Source organism: Vitis vinifera, chromosome 6 (genome assembly GCF_030704535.1).
Source record: "Vitis vinifera cultivar Pinot Noir 40024 chromosome 6, ASM3070453v1".
Classification (NCBI taxonomy): Eukaryota; Viridiplantae; Streptophyta; class Magnoliopsida; order Vitales; family Vitaceae; genus Vitis; species Vitis vinifera.
This window is the reverse complement of record NC_081810.1, coordinates 20850915-20866281: the sequence shown is the minus strand read 5'-3', so window position 1 is coordinate 20866281 and position 15367 is coordinate 20850915. Positions and strand designations below refer to the sequence as shown.

Genomic DNA, 15367 nt, shown 5'->3' with positions numbered 1-15367 from the left:
TCACACCCAACCATGTAAATATTATTCGCTTTGGGCCCAAGGGGGCCTTCACGACTTTAAAATGTGTCTACTTGGTTAAAAGAAGCCTCTACATATATAGCGTCAGGAACATTCTCCCCTATCCGATGTGGGACATCACAAACACCCCCATGGGATTGTGGGGCCAAACAAACAAACACCCCTTATGGGGCTAAACAAACCCCCACACCGGGGTCGGGGATCGACTTTGATACCATTTGTAATGGTCCACTCCCAACCGTGTAGATATTGTCCGCTTTAGACCCAAAAGGGTCATCACGACTTTAAAACGCGTCTACTTGGTTAAGAGGAGTCTCTACATATATAAAGTAAAAAACTTTCTCCTATATCTAATGTGGGACATCACAAACACCTCCCCATGCAGACATAACGTCCTCGTTGTGTCCCATGGGATTGCGGGGTCAAACAGACAAATACCCATTACAGGGCCAAACAAACCTCCACATCAAGGTTGGAGATCAACTCTGATACCATTTGTAACGACTCGAACCCAATCATGTAGATATTGTCCGCTTCGGACCCAAGGGGGCCCTCATGGCTTTAAAACGCGTTTACTTGGTTAAGAGAAACCTCTACATATATAGCGCTAGAAACATTCTCCCCTATTCGATGTGAGACATAACAAACACTCCCCCATGCAGACACAATGTTTTCATTGTGTCTCATGGGATTGTGGGGCCAAACAAACAAACACCCTTTAAGGGGCCAAACAAACCCCCACACCGGGGTCGGGGATCGGCTCTGATACCATTTGTAATGGTCCACTTCCAACCTTGTAGATATTGTCCACTTTAGACCTAAAGGGGCCCTCACGACTTTAAAACGCGTTTTAAAGCCGTGAGGGCCCATTTGGATTCAAAGCGGACAATATCTACATGGTTGGGAGCGGGTCATTACAAATGGTATTAAAGCCGATCCTCGACCTCGATGTGGGGGTTTGTTTGGCCTTGTAATGGGTATTTGTTTGTTTGACCCCGCAATCCCATGTGACTCAACAAGGACGTTATGTCTGCATGGGGGGGGGGGGTCTTTTTGTGATGTCCCACATCAGATAGGAGAGAAAGTTTATGACTCTATATATGTAGAAACTCCTCTTAACCAAGTAGACGTGTTTTAAAGTCGCGATGACCCATTTGGGTCTAAAACGAACAATATCTACACGGTTGGGAGTGGACCATTACAAATGGTATCATAGTTGATCCCCGACCCCGGTGTGGGGGTTTGTTTGGCCCCACAATCCCATGGGACACAACGAGGACGTTGTGTCTGCATGGGGGGGGGGTGTTTGTGATGTCCCACATCAGATACGGGAGACTGTTCCTGACACTATATATGTAGAGACTCCTCTTAACCAAGTAGACGCGTTTTAAAGCCGTGAGGGCCCTCTTGGGCCCAAAGCGGATAATATCTACATGGTTGGGTGCGGGTCTTTACACCTGAGTTCACATATGATTATTTATTCATTATCTTTAAATTATATAATCTATTATTTTATTTATAATATAAAAAATAAAAACGGAAAAAAATAAACTCTAAGATTTCTTACTTTAAAATTATCTTGGGTTATGATTTATCACTTTTTAATTATCTTAAACTAATAGATTCATCATTTTTTATTATTTTATAATTGAAATTCAAGTTTTTGGATTGTTATTTATATCATATTTATAACTAGTAAATATTCCAGGAGACATTTAACTTTTAATCTTTCATTTTATAATATGGTTTATTTGATATAGACTTCAAAATAGTTATTTTACTTAAACTCACAAGAACCGTGGGAACCCGAATTGTACATTGACATGAGTTGGTAATTCTCAACCCAACTTAGATTAGATTTGATATGGATGGGATATATTGATGGTGGGTTTGGTACGGGTTAGCCTTCTAACTCACCAATCAGCCCAAATTACAGCCTTACTTTAAGGGGGTGTTTGGTACGTCGGAATAGGGAATGGAAATAATATTTTGTTTCCTTTCCTATTTTTTAGTGGAATGAAATGAATTTAATAATTCCATTTCTAGCATTTGGATGAACTTAGGAATGCAAGATTGGAATGATTATTTGTTTCCATTCCAATGTTTGATAATAATAGGAATGGAAATGAAAAATAAATAAATTTACAATAATATCCTTACATATAATTTAAAATATTTTTTTTTTAATTTTTACTTTTATTTTAAAAAAATAAAATTTGAGAGGTTTTTTGTTATTAAATAATAAGACTAAAAAATATATATACACTCAATAAATAAAAAATTAACCATAAAAAATCGTATAACCCTAATGCACAAATATTCAATTATTATTTTTATTAAAAATTTGAATAATTTGTCATGCTTAAGTAGTTATAAAATTATATTTTTCAAAAAAAAAATTATTTATTATAGGCAAAATTTAAATAAATAATTAAATACAAATAGGCAAAATTTATCATTACAATACTCTTGCTTGGGAAATCTAGCAAAAATTAAATTAATCTATTTAACATAACCATATGTTCTGTTGACATTTTTGTATATGGTCAGAATCATGGTAGTCCTCACAATCATGGTAGGCATTACTTCTAAATTTATTGTTACTTGAATCATTAATTCCAAATTTTGGTCCGTTTATTCTGGCTACTGTTTCAATGTAGGCAAATATGCCTTAAACAACTAATAAATATTAAAAAGATTAAATATTCTATGTTTGACCTCACAATCATGGGTTTTTTAATCATTAAATTTATTGGTTGTTTAAATAATGTCCATAATTTGCCTTAATAAGATGCCCACAACAGAATGCCTGGGAAGATCAGTAGTGACAATGGTACAGAGCTCATCTTGACTTTTTCTTGAAGTTGCAGATTTTAATTTAACCCCACCTAAATATTTTATTATACTGTTGCTTGAATCTTTCTATGTGCCATCGGTCGGTCATTCTGGTAATCTAATTTATTGGATTTGGAAAGGTATGAAAATCATGTTTTATTGGCATTGGTGTTGTGATGTGATGTGGCTTAGGTCGGGAGATTTGCATCATGCAAATCTCCTTGGGCTGTCTACATCAAACTTAAAGTTGGGCCGATATAGATCAATAGCAGTTGGAATAAAAAAATTAATCAATGTTGGTTTCTTGGTGCTTAATGGTTTGTTTACTGTTAAATAACAATGATATGAAGAGATCTTCATTGTGGCCTATGCTAAAGTTCCAAAATGAGCCGGAAACGCAGCAGATTTTCTACGAGACGGCAGAATCCATAGCTTTAACTAGGAAAGGAAGACACCGATAATAATAAACAAAGGGGAAAAAAAACCAAAAGTTTTGTTTTTGTTTGTTTTTTTCTTTTTATTTTTTTCCTAACCATTAAAAATTTTCAATATTGTAAACACGTGAAATCAAAAAATCTTTTTCCAACCATTTCAATTTTTCTCTCCAGTTTCCATTAATACAAGATAAAGAAACATCAAAGATTCCAAATATAAATTAATAAAAAAAAAATTAATCAATTTATAGAGAAGAAGAAACACATATAAAGAAGTAGAAGAAGAAAGAGAAAATAAGGTAAACCTGATCGAAGATGTAGAAGGGAGTTTTCAGAACCTAGTTGCAGCAAACAATGACAAATCCTAGATCCAACAATCAAAATGAACATCCAAAACCCAATAAATTAGAAATTGATTTTTTTTTTTTAAATATCGTGGAAGGTTTAATTGATTCAATTTGGAAGAATCACTTGTTGCAGAGAATTGGATGATGAGTGGGTCTCTAGCTTTGCAAAGAAGATAAGAAGTGGATGATGAATGGATCTATACCTTTACAAAGAAGATAAACATCGGGTTTGAAGAACAAGATAAGAGGGTAAAATAGTAATTTAGATTATTTTATATTATCAAATAGGTTTAATGAATCAGAATACCACCTATTTTTAATGAATGCAAATCCGACTCATAAGTTGGATTTGGTTTCTGCCGGAATAATTTTTTATTTCATTTCCACCTTCTTAACATTTATCCAAACATAGGAATAAGGGAGAAAAGGAATGAGATGTCTATTCTCACTCCCTATTCCCGTGTACCAAACACGCTCTAAAGGCTTTTATAATTTTGTTATCGGGAGTTCTTATTCGAAGTGTGAATATTTATAAATAAATTATATGATATTTGAACAAAAATATTCATGGAAGACAATAATTTCTTTCTAATTTTTTTTTTAAAGATTATTTAATTGTTTGTTTGTGTATTTGTTGCAGCTCTATTAGTTTAATACTAGAAATCACTAACTTGGAGAAGATTGAATCTAGAGCAACTGAAACTGAAGAAAAGGGCCAATCATTGACAACGCAAGAGAACACGTCTGAAAAGTTCACAAGAAGCCAAACCCACTTGACCATACACGTGCTTGATATGTCAAGCAGCTCTACCAGCCCAGAAAAGACCATTCAGGCATTAGAGACCGTGACTTCCGCTGATTCCAAGGGTTGTTTGTCCACTTCAGGCTTCTGTGGAACCATTCCATAATTTCTCTAGACAAATTATAAGTTGATGGCGCCATTAATTCCGTTACAAGTCACTCTTCCCTAAAACTACAAGGACGATTCTGAAGCATAAGTTCATCTCAAGAGTACTTAATCACATCACTTAACCAGAACTTTGGCTTTCATAAGCAACTGATCTCAATGCCCAGCAGCAGGAAAAGGATATAATCAGAGCAGCAAACTATCACAATCCAGCTTCACATTAAAGGATCAGTACTGATTCAATTAACCAGCTGGTACCAACTGCCACGAATATATGACTTAAAATATGCTTCCAACTATTGTATAGCCCAACAGGTGAAGTCATTATTGCTGAATGCCACTGTAGTTTAGGACATGGGCATCATTTTTAATGGTGGGAAAACTGTTAGATGTAAAAGAGATGGTTTCAAAAGTGCAATAATTAATAAAAAAACCCCTAGTGTTTGTGACTTTGTGGAACTCATAATTCCATGTTTTATAAGAGGTGGCTCCCCACAAGAGCGAGGGTTGTCATAGTGCAACACACTCATTGCCGCATTATAGAGGGTGTTCTTTGAAAAAAGCTAGGGCAACTTGAGTTAAATGGGCTTTCATTAATTTACACTTTACTGTTGAACTGAAGGAAGAACCTCCCTTTCTCAGCTCAACAATATAATTGTACTCGGCAAATGGATGACCAAAGGAGACTTATGTAAGAAGTGAGATTGTTTGGTCAAGAAGAATTCTCCATGGTACTCAAGGTTTTGCTTGATTTTCTAAGAAGTATGAGGGAGGTATGTACTGAATACCGGAATTTTTTGGGCATAAAAGTTGATAGATAGATAGAATGTTAAGACTGCTATTGAAAATTGAATATGCTGCTTACCGCATAGAAGTCAAGTTTTCAATGCCCTAGATTCAGTAGTAATTAAAGCTTTTGAGTGCCTAACTTTTCAGTCTAAATGCTCTCGTTTTCAGTATCCTTCTCTTATTTTTTTTTTCTTCTGGGGGTGCTCTTCTTTTTGTTAAAAGTTTTGGAAATTATATAAAGAGTTATCATTGATCAGCACAGTTTGTTTTTTCCCTCTAAAAACTTGTAGTATCACAAATGAAAAGGAAGGGGATAAAAATGATGGGTCGGTAAACAATTCAGAGCATCATCTCTCACAGCTAGCTAAGAAAGTCATGTAGTGCGTGAAATGCCTAGACAAACAAGGCACATGCCCAACAAGGAGGAGCATGTGCCCCATGAGAAAACACATTGGTAGTAGTTTTGGTATGCATTCATACCGTTGTTAGCTAGTAGAGAATAACTACAATATGTCATTGAATATTTGATACATATGCATTAATCCTGTCGCAATATAATGATATGTCTTATAAACTCAGACTAGATACTTTCTCCAGGACCAATTTGGGAAGAGTATTCTTCACGTTAAAAAGAAAAAGAATAAAAAAATAAAATAAAATTCTGTATTGCTTCATTTTTCTCCTTGCATGAGTATATATTATCCCTTTGTTTCCACTCTCCAGTGCTCTCTCTTTCGAAATTCAGTGATGCAGTGTCTCAACTTGCGCGCTGATGCGTGGGAGGTACAACATTGTGGATCCCATGTACCGATTCTTGAACTATAGCAATCATATAACAAATAATTTGGCAGGCAGGCACTGTGGATCCCACTAATGAATAGTTCTGAGATATGTTTCTGGAAACAACCAAAAATGGTTTCATATCATTTTGTTGTAATCAAACTTGTTACTTTGTGAGATTGATGGCGTTCAAACCTGAAATTTCATTTATCATTTGAGCTTGGAGCTCCAATCTAGGGTTATGCGATTGTTAATTCTTGCATGCACATGTTTGCCAATTTATGTTGTATGACAGGCTTATCAAACCTTTAATATTTCAAGGTAGGGTCCAATATTTTATGAATTAATTCTTTGAAAAAATTAAAGATATTTAAGCATTATGTTTTATGGGAAAATTCAGTATTATTTTGGTCAGAAAATCTAGCATTAATCCTCAGCTTGTTTCAATAGTTGACAATCAAGACAGAAAACTAGGGTACATTTCAACTGGGTATTCTTCATAAAGGAAAATGATGCATTTCAGAGTCTGTAAGAGAAAAGTTGTTTATTTCCAGATCAGGAATAAGCTATAATAACGACCCAAAAATAAACAAGTACGTTGCAGAAGGATAACAAGTTTCTAATAGATGAAACAAGGGAGAGGGCTGAATACAGGAACATGGAAAAAGATTCCCATCAATGAATGGAATCAAAGCAGCATGCATGCTCCTCCAGACCTAACAGCTCTTAACCAAGGTTTTACAGGAATCCCAGTTGACACCAACGCTATGATCTCTCTCCGGCTTCCATTGCTCAGCCAGTAACCTCTCAAGCTCGCTGGGCCGACAAGGGATTGTTAATGCACCCTCATGGTCAAAACCATATTCCTCAGCTGCTTGCTCCAAAAGCCTCAAGAATGGTGGGTGAGTAAGAAAATTGAGTGGAACCACAAATCTCTTAGGTTCCTGGCCATCCACTGCAATCACTGCAAAGTGTCCTTCCTTGACATCAGGTGGCACATATGCTGAGTCAATAACCTCTTCAAGATCGTCATAGTCAGAAGCTGATTTCTTCCCCAATGAAAGGCTCTTTTGCAGCTTCTCTACAACAATCTTAAGCCTTACAATGCCGTTCTTTTTCTTAGCACTGTTACTTCTAAACTTAGCCATGACTTGCTTTTTTTGATGAATTCATGGTGCTTTTCCTTGGTACTTCTGCTTGATTTATATAGGGTTTTGAGGAGGTTAGAGATAAGGTAGACTGTTGTTCTAAGGACAAAGTGAGAGAGAAAATTAAAGAGCTGAAACGGCGTGGATAGTGTAAATATGGGAGACCACTGCATGTGATTGAGGCTTTTAGATTTCACCTCCCATATGAAAGGTCCCTGTTAGCTAGTCATCTCTGTCTGCAAATTATTAACACGATTCAGTTGGTAGCTTCTCGTTCAACCCTTTTTTCCAAATCATAAATATTTCATTTTTACCACTTTTGCTACTTAATTGTACTCCTCCTCAGTGTTACTGGCTGTGGCTGAACATTGGGAAATAGAACTCGATTAGCATATTCATCCATAAGAGGATCTTTCTGTCCCTTTTATAACATGGAGCGTTTTCAGTTGCTTTAGGCGGATGTGATTCTACATCTTATGAGACGGATATATGATATATCATTTCAATTTTTCATGCGCAGAATGATTGTGTTATATTTCTGGTTTTTATTTTTATCGATATTTATATTCTATATATATATATTTTCAGTGGCTCATGAGGTTTAGAACATTCAATAGAGACACTGATGTGCATTACTCCAACATAGATCACATGGTCCACATAAATAAGTACATGTATGAATATGGCAAAATATGATTCAGGCAGATGGGGCATACCCCAATTGAAAATACAATTCCTTGTCTGGTGGGTGAGGCCCCAATTCAGAAGCAACCTCTAGACACCTGCAGAGATTGATATGCTCTAGATTCCTCTACAAGGTCAATGTGCTCACCTCTAGATGCTTCTATGATCTCCCCCAATCTTCTAAATTTGCATAATTATTGAGTGAAATGAACTAATTAGCTAGTGTGTTAAACTAGTTATGCTGCATTACCTTATTTGTAAGTGCAGTATGGACTAGTTTACTTTTTGTGGAAGAGTAGATGGCATTGATATTAGTCAGTCTGGTCCTTCCTGATCCAGCTAAATGTTGAACCTCTAAGGAGGCCAATATTTACTAGGGTTTGAGAGAACTTTCACTTTTAGTCTCCCACCAAACAAAATCCTATACAATACATGTATATGCTCCCTTATTTCCGGTGCAAACAACAAATTCATTGCAGTACTGATCCCAAATTAAGGCCCCATATGTTATTTCAAGCAAAAGAAAATTTTGAAGTCAATTAATTTGGATTGCGGACATGTTTTTGACACAAACTATATATACACTTTATGTTTTCCTTAGCTTCTAAAGGCCGGGCTGAATCTTGTTTTTTGTACTTAGCTTAAAATCTCTCTCTCTCTCTCTCTCTCTCTCTCTCTCTCTCTCTCTCTCATGTTTTTGACACAAACTATATATACACTTTATGTTTTCCTTAGCTTCTAAAGGCCGGGCTGAATCTTGTTTTTTGTACTTAGCTTAAAATCTCTCTCTCTCTCTCTCTCTCTCTCACACACACACACACACACACACACACATTTCAATGATTCTGTGAGTGTTTAGCTAGGTTGATAATTCTGGACAAATAAGTGTCCCCTAACTCGGCTTCCCAATTCCTCTTCAGACTATTTAATTCTGAAGAATAAGATTTTGCTAAGAGGCCAAGGTATGTAGCCGAGTGTGTGATGATTGAATGTGAATCAACCCAATTTTTAATCTTTAAATGTGTTAGAAAGTTGGGAGAAATGATTTTTTGTGCAAGACTTATATTTCCCAGATTTTGGATTGATCCAACTAATTTTTTTTTTTTTTTTTTGTCAAATCTCAACCATTAGATTGAGGGCTTCTTTTTACACTTTAAAAAACAATCTTCTTTCATTTTTCTGCAGAGTGACTGTAGAAAACGTGGAGAGAGCAGCCACTCCATGTGTTCTTCATTTTCTCATTTTGTTTTCCTAATTTGGGGTTTTTGATTGCAAAGAAAATCCACTTCTCTTAAGGTTTTCCAACTAGTTTTTAATGAATTTTCTTTAGCAATCAATGGGTTGATTCATTCCTTCATTCATATCTCAATCTCTCATTCTATTTGGGTTTGTGCAAAAAAACCAATTTGCTTCTTGTGTGGATTCAAGAAGAGGCGAATTGAGTTTGGTGCAGACTCCAAGTGTGTTCCGGAAGAAGAAGGTAAAAAGCTAAAAGTGAAGGTACTAGTCAAGTAATCCGGGAAGGATTGGTTGGCTTGAATTAGGTAAAACCTTGTACTTGGTTTTTATTCTTCATAGTGGAGTTTTTCAATTGGTGATAGGCTTGTGACTTTTGATCTCTTCGGAGGTTTTCCACGTTAAAAATCCGGTGCTCATGGTCTCTTTCTCTCACTCTACACTTTGAATTATTTTTTGTTTTTGATATCATTGATTACTTGGACATACATGTTGAATGGAAGAAATATGAGGTGATATAAGTGTGATGATCCATGAAATATCCTTAATAATTTTTATGTTCATTTTATTTAATGATATCATGGAGTTAATTGATATGAGTTGAGGAAATGATTGTTCTTTTGATTTATTTTTGAGGAGTGTTGAAGCATTTGCATGTGTTTTGCATTTATAAATTATTGGGAGAATGTTGATGCATACATTATTGCTTGTGGATGTTATGCTTTGTTGAAAAGTTGTTAGGAGAGAAGTTTCTTGACATTGAGATAGTCTAAGATTAGGTAATCTTTGTTGGGAGAATTTTAAATTGTTCTACAACACCTGTTCACCTCCCTCTAGGTGTAGTCCATTATTGAGATTCACCTTTTCAGATTCTATGTAAATAAATGATACAAGATAAAACTCATTTCTAAGGGTTAGGAAAAACATAAACATTTCTCACATTTCCATATTTCAAAGGATCGTTAAACAAAATAGTAGTCCATTTTCATTGGACATGCAGCAAAAGCTGTACGCCTCGAAGCAGACTTCTTCGATCATGGTCCTACAGCAATTCAAAGAATCAAACAAGTTACACATCTAACAATAATTTCTTCTCTATGTTAAATTTAAATATATTCTGCAATGTCACTCTTGACTTGATTTCTGTCTATGGCATAATTAAATTAGATATTTCTTCTCGTGCCAGCCCCCAATGCTTATCATGAAAAGCCAGCTTGAGTCAAATAAGAGGGCCCATAATGTATTTGGCACATGATATCGCTTGCCCACCATGATAAAAGTGTTTATTCCGACTCTCTGTATTAGGTGAGCTGGACAAAAAAGCACAAAAAGTTCGCGAGGGACATGTTTGACGTGGGAAGTGTTCACGGGGATTTATCTCTTGCTCTTATCAGATATTTTGTTCTTCAAATTCTCCACTACCTCTTGCCTGAGCTAAGAGCCATTAATTATTGAAATTGGTCCACATTCCATGTTGAGTTTATTGTTCTTCGGTGGAAAACTAACATGAGTGCCACGGCAGTTAAGAGGTTTAGAGGGTAGATGAAATGTCTATTCTTTATGGTAATTGAACTTAGTGAGGATGAATCAACTATAGATTACACATTGGGTGAATGCATAATTGATTTTATAAATTTTGAAATGGTTCCCAAAAGAAAGGTTATCCCTGTTGGAATTCATATATAGGTGAATGGAAATTAGAACACATTTTTTTCTTTTGGAAGATATGTTTCTTAATAGATACAACTTGTTTCAAACGATGTGTCTAGTGTTTTAAAGACATAACCTTTTCCAAAGGATGTGACTCCAATGTCTCATGGCACAACTATTTAATGGATATGTCTAGTGTCTTAAAGATCTATTTCTTCTAATAGTCATCAACAAAATTTATAAATAAACTTACTCGTCTTTTTTTTCTTCACTTATTCATTTATCCATTATCTACGTTCTTTCTCTTTTCCAAGTCTCTTAAACTTTTAAGTTCTTAGTTTAAGTTTAATCTTTCTTTTTTCTACTAAGTTTTTTAGGTATTTAAGATAATATAAATCACCAAGTGATTCGTCATTTCTTGTGATTTGAAGTTCTATTATCACAAGAAAATGATTGTTGTTTCCTAGGAGACAATTACCAATATCGTAAGCATGTATTTTAAGTTTTCAAATAAACCTTTGTTTTATAAAACATTAGAAAATAGTTTTAAAAAATTATTCTAAAAAACACTTCCTCACACAAAGCCTAAGAGTTTTAATTAGTTAATCCGTAAATAAGACTAATTGATATAAAATAGGATTAAGTAGTGATGAATATTAATATTAAATTTTTATTACCTTTCTCAATATGGTGAGACTTCATTAATTTTTTTCTAGGTAAGACTCATTGAAAGTGTTATTATAAAATTTTTATCTATTTTTCTTTAATCTTTATTTCTTTATATTTCATTTTACTTTAATTTCTTGTTACCATAGATTTTAGACCTTATTTCTTAAAATCTAAATGATAAAAACCTGACCTACTTATTTGATTGTAGATAACCGTAAATATTGTCCAATTTGAGCCAAATAGGCACTCATAGATATCACAATCACTCTTCATACCGACACAATGTCTTTATTGTGTTTCACAAGATTATAAGGTCAAATACCATCCAGGCTAAAACCTGAATAAACTCTCACATTAGGGTTAGAGGTCAATTCTGATACCATTATATAATAATTTACTTTCAATTATATGAATATTATCTAATTTAAGCTCAATATACCTTTGTAACTTCAAAACATGTATACACAATTAAGAGAGTTTATATATATATACTTCTTCTAAGGAGCCTCTTCTTTTTCTATTTGATGTGGAATAGCACGGTAACTATTCTAGGGTTGCCCCATATCACCATTTGGCTTGTACACCCTTATGTATCTACATGCATGGTCCCCTTTTATTATGCACATATTTATACACATGCTCTTAATGTGCCTACTTAAAATATCCACATTTCAAGATCTACCGAGTGTACCTTACATTCAGGCTCCTGTTCTACATTTGAAACTTCCCATGTTAGAGCAACTAAATTTGAGTTGGGGCGTCATGCATTTCTTATATTTCTTTTTCTATTTGATGTGGAATAGCACGGTAACTATTCTAGGGTTGCCCCATATCACCATTTGGCTTGTACACCCTTATGTATCTACATGCATGGTCCCCTTTTATTATGCACATATTTATACACATGCTCTTAATGTGCCTACTTAAAATATCCACATTTCAAGATCTACCGAGTGTACCTTACATTCAGGCTCCTGTTCTACATTTGAAACTTCCCATGTTAGAGCAACTAAATTTGAGTTGGGGCGTCATGCATTTCTTATATTCACATCACACTGGTAGTCATCATCAAATTATTTGGAGATTGACGGTCACACAGGAACCTTGTTCCTCAATATGCGGTATCTTGCATGCGCAGGACATACTTTTGCTTAAAAAGGACAGGCATTACAGGCCCTACAACATGCATTTGAAGCTTATTGATTTAATCGGTGATTGGCCTCTCATGAAATAAAAAAATACCACCCACCCATCAACAGGCAAAAAGGAAATTATAACTGCACTCTTGCTTGTTTCACCAACACACAGTGACCATGATCTTATTATTCGGCATCATTTCTATGGGCATCTTCCTGTCATTATTCTACTTCTAATCATACTTTAAAGTAGATATACTGTAATTCCAATTAATATTTATGAACCCTCCTCCTCAAAGAATGATTATTATCATACTGACTGATCATTAATTCCAAAACTGTAACATGATTTCTTGTGCCCGAATGAAGTTCCATTGCCAGGAGATGTTATCTGAAAGTGGGATTTTACCCTAAAATCCATGAGAATTAATGCCCTTCACACATTTATGCTTATCCCATATCCTATCGGCATGTGGCCTGCATTGATTCCACGAGTCTCCCATTCAGTTGATTGGGGAGAAGACCTATTTAATTATACAAGTCCTTAATTTGCCTCCTAAAAACAGTTTAATTTCTTCCTCCTGAAGTCCAGTTAGATCTGCAAGTCAATTGGAATTGTATTCGAGTCTTCATGCATGTATCAGTCAGCTGGCTTGTTAGGTATGACTTCATGGTCAAGATCAATTAATCTTACATTGTGGGTGGGTTCACCATTTACACAACTAGGCGGAAGCCAATAAAATCCATGTCGCACTCATGCTACCTGCCAAAACTCCACCCAAAGAGAACATGGCAAGGCACGGTACGATATATGCACATGCAGTACTGGTGACGGCGTGCTCTACAGGCCGCGGGTTTTGGTACCCATTGGAGAAAATAAGTATGCATGCAGTACATGTTTCCAGCACTGTTAGGGAGCTCAAAAATATCAAACAAATTAATACGGACAAGGGGTGGATTCTTGTGAAATGGGGATAGATATGGGGCAGACGCAGCATAAAATAATGATTACAGTGATGGGTACTGAGAAAGGCCATACACTCGAAAACAACTACTACTAGTAATAATTGGAAAATATCTGTCTGTCAGAAACCTGACATTTCTATTTCAAGTGTTATGAGTGCTCACTCAATAGCAGCTGTATCCTTTCATGAATTTGGAAAGAAGTACTGGGGGTTCCATTAAATTCTCTAAACCAAAGGGAGATGAATGAAACGTTCTATCCGAAACATTAATTCCACAAACATGTCATCTGAAGGTGCCCAGCATATATCGCTCATCATGCAATAGTACCTGCAGCTCACTTGCAACTGGAATTTTTGGATCAACTGCCCTGCCTTCTTAAATGTTGGTTATTTGCTGGGCTACATTGACATAAGGGTAGGTTTAAGATACAATTAATTAACTTTTCCTTTGGAGAGGTGGCAATCAGCTTAAAATTTTTACAAAGAGTTAATGACACTGACTAGGTATGCTGCAGTATCCAGCCACTGCAACCTAAGGGATGGGATCAGGGGCTGAGTTTCGCGTAGAATTGTGATAGATAAAGTCAAAATAAAAATAACAGAGAAATAAAAAGACATAAAACACCCAAGTCACTAAAGATCCTGCTGTAATCATAAACAACCCAAAGGTGGAGCTCCTATTCTTCTTCTGTTAAACCTTCGTGTCCCCCCTACTTATTCTGATGTCTCTCCGGTGTTGTTTGTCCTCGTGTTTTCTCTGGAGTTCTCTGCTCTAACTAGATCACCAGCACCACCTTCTTTCTTCATTCTCCCCCCCCATCACTAAACGGTAACTGTGTTGCTCCCAAAAAAAAAAAAAAAGTTACAAGAATATTGTGATTTCATTGGAAAACCCGGATCCTAAGAGACGTGAGAGCCAGGATTTGTTCCATTCATTAGATAGAGGAAACCCTGTGAGAACATGCACTGACATCTTCCCAACTGAAGTCCTTTCCTAAATGAACTCTACTAAACTTCCGGAAGAAAATTCATGGATCGGTAATTTCTTCAAGGGTAGATCATAGCGAAACACACTGAAGTTATACTTGCGATTGGCATACACTTGAAGATCCCTTGTCAGGCATCCGAGGACTGTGGATAGGGAGTTGCATCTGCGCTGAACACTGTAACAGCATAATAAGACATGTATAATAATTGAAAACATTTTCACAAGAGAATCGGTGATGAGTGATGACCAGGCTGCCCCTGAAAAACCAGTCTCTGATAAACAATAAAGCTGCCTTCTTTAGGTTGTCTTGCATACATACGGCTCTCTTCCAACTTCCAAGGCTCAACAGACAATCACAAGCATGTGTTTTATCACAATAGCACAACATATAGCTTCTGTGAGCCCAGAGATCACCAATGGGATTAATCAGATGCAAACAATAGCAACCCGTCTTCACATGGGTCAACTGACTCTGATACCGTGAAAAGTTCTCAACAGGCTATACTACTTCACCATAAATTTCCAACTCTATAACCGGGTTTAGATATACTGTGATTCTTGCATCTCAATAATAGTTTGTCCAGTTCTAACACCCCGGGGTTTTGCAAATGTGATCATAATAGATGGCAGATTATGCTAAGAATCATCTATCAGGACAAAGTTCAAAGCCTCATTCCATATTCCATCACAGAACAAAGCCCAACAAACCAAGAGGCATTCGATCAAAGGCAAACTATCACAACATAGCTTCACACCGAAGGGATAGACATTTCACTCAACC

General features: G+C 35.9%; 1 protein-coding gene across 1 annotated transcript; it reads right to left on the bottom strand.

Moving 5' to 3' along the window:
* Window positions 1-6629: 6629 nt before the first annotated feature.
* LOC100267173 (auxin-responsive protein SAUR50) lies at window positions 6630-7265 on the bottom strand. Its single transcript, XM_002273595.4, has one exon. The coding sequence runs from the start codon at window positions 7256-7258 to the stop codon at window positions 6827-6829; it is 432 nt and encodes a 143-aa protein (XP_002273631.1). The 5' UTR covers window positions 7259-7265; the 3' UTR covers window positions 6630-6826.
* Window positions 7266-15367: the final 8102 nt, after the last annotated feature.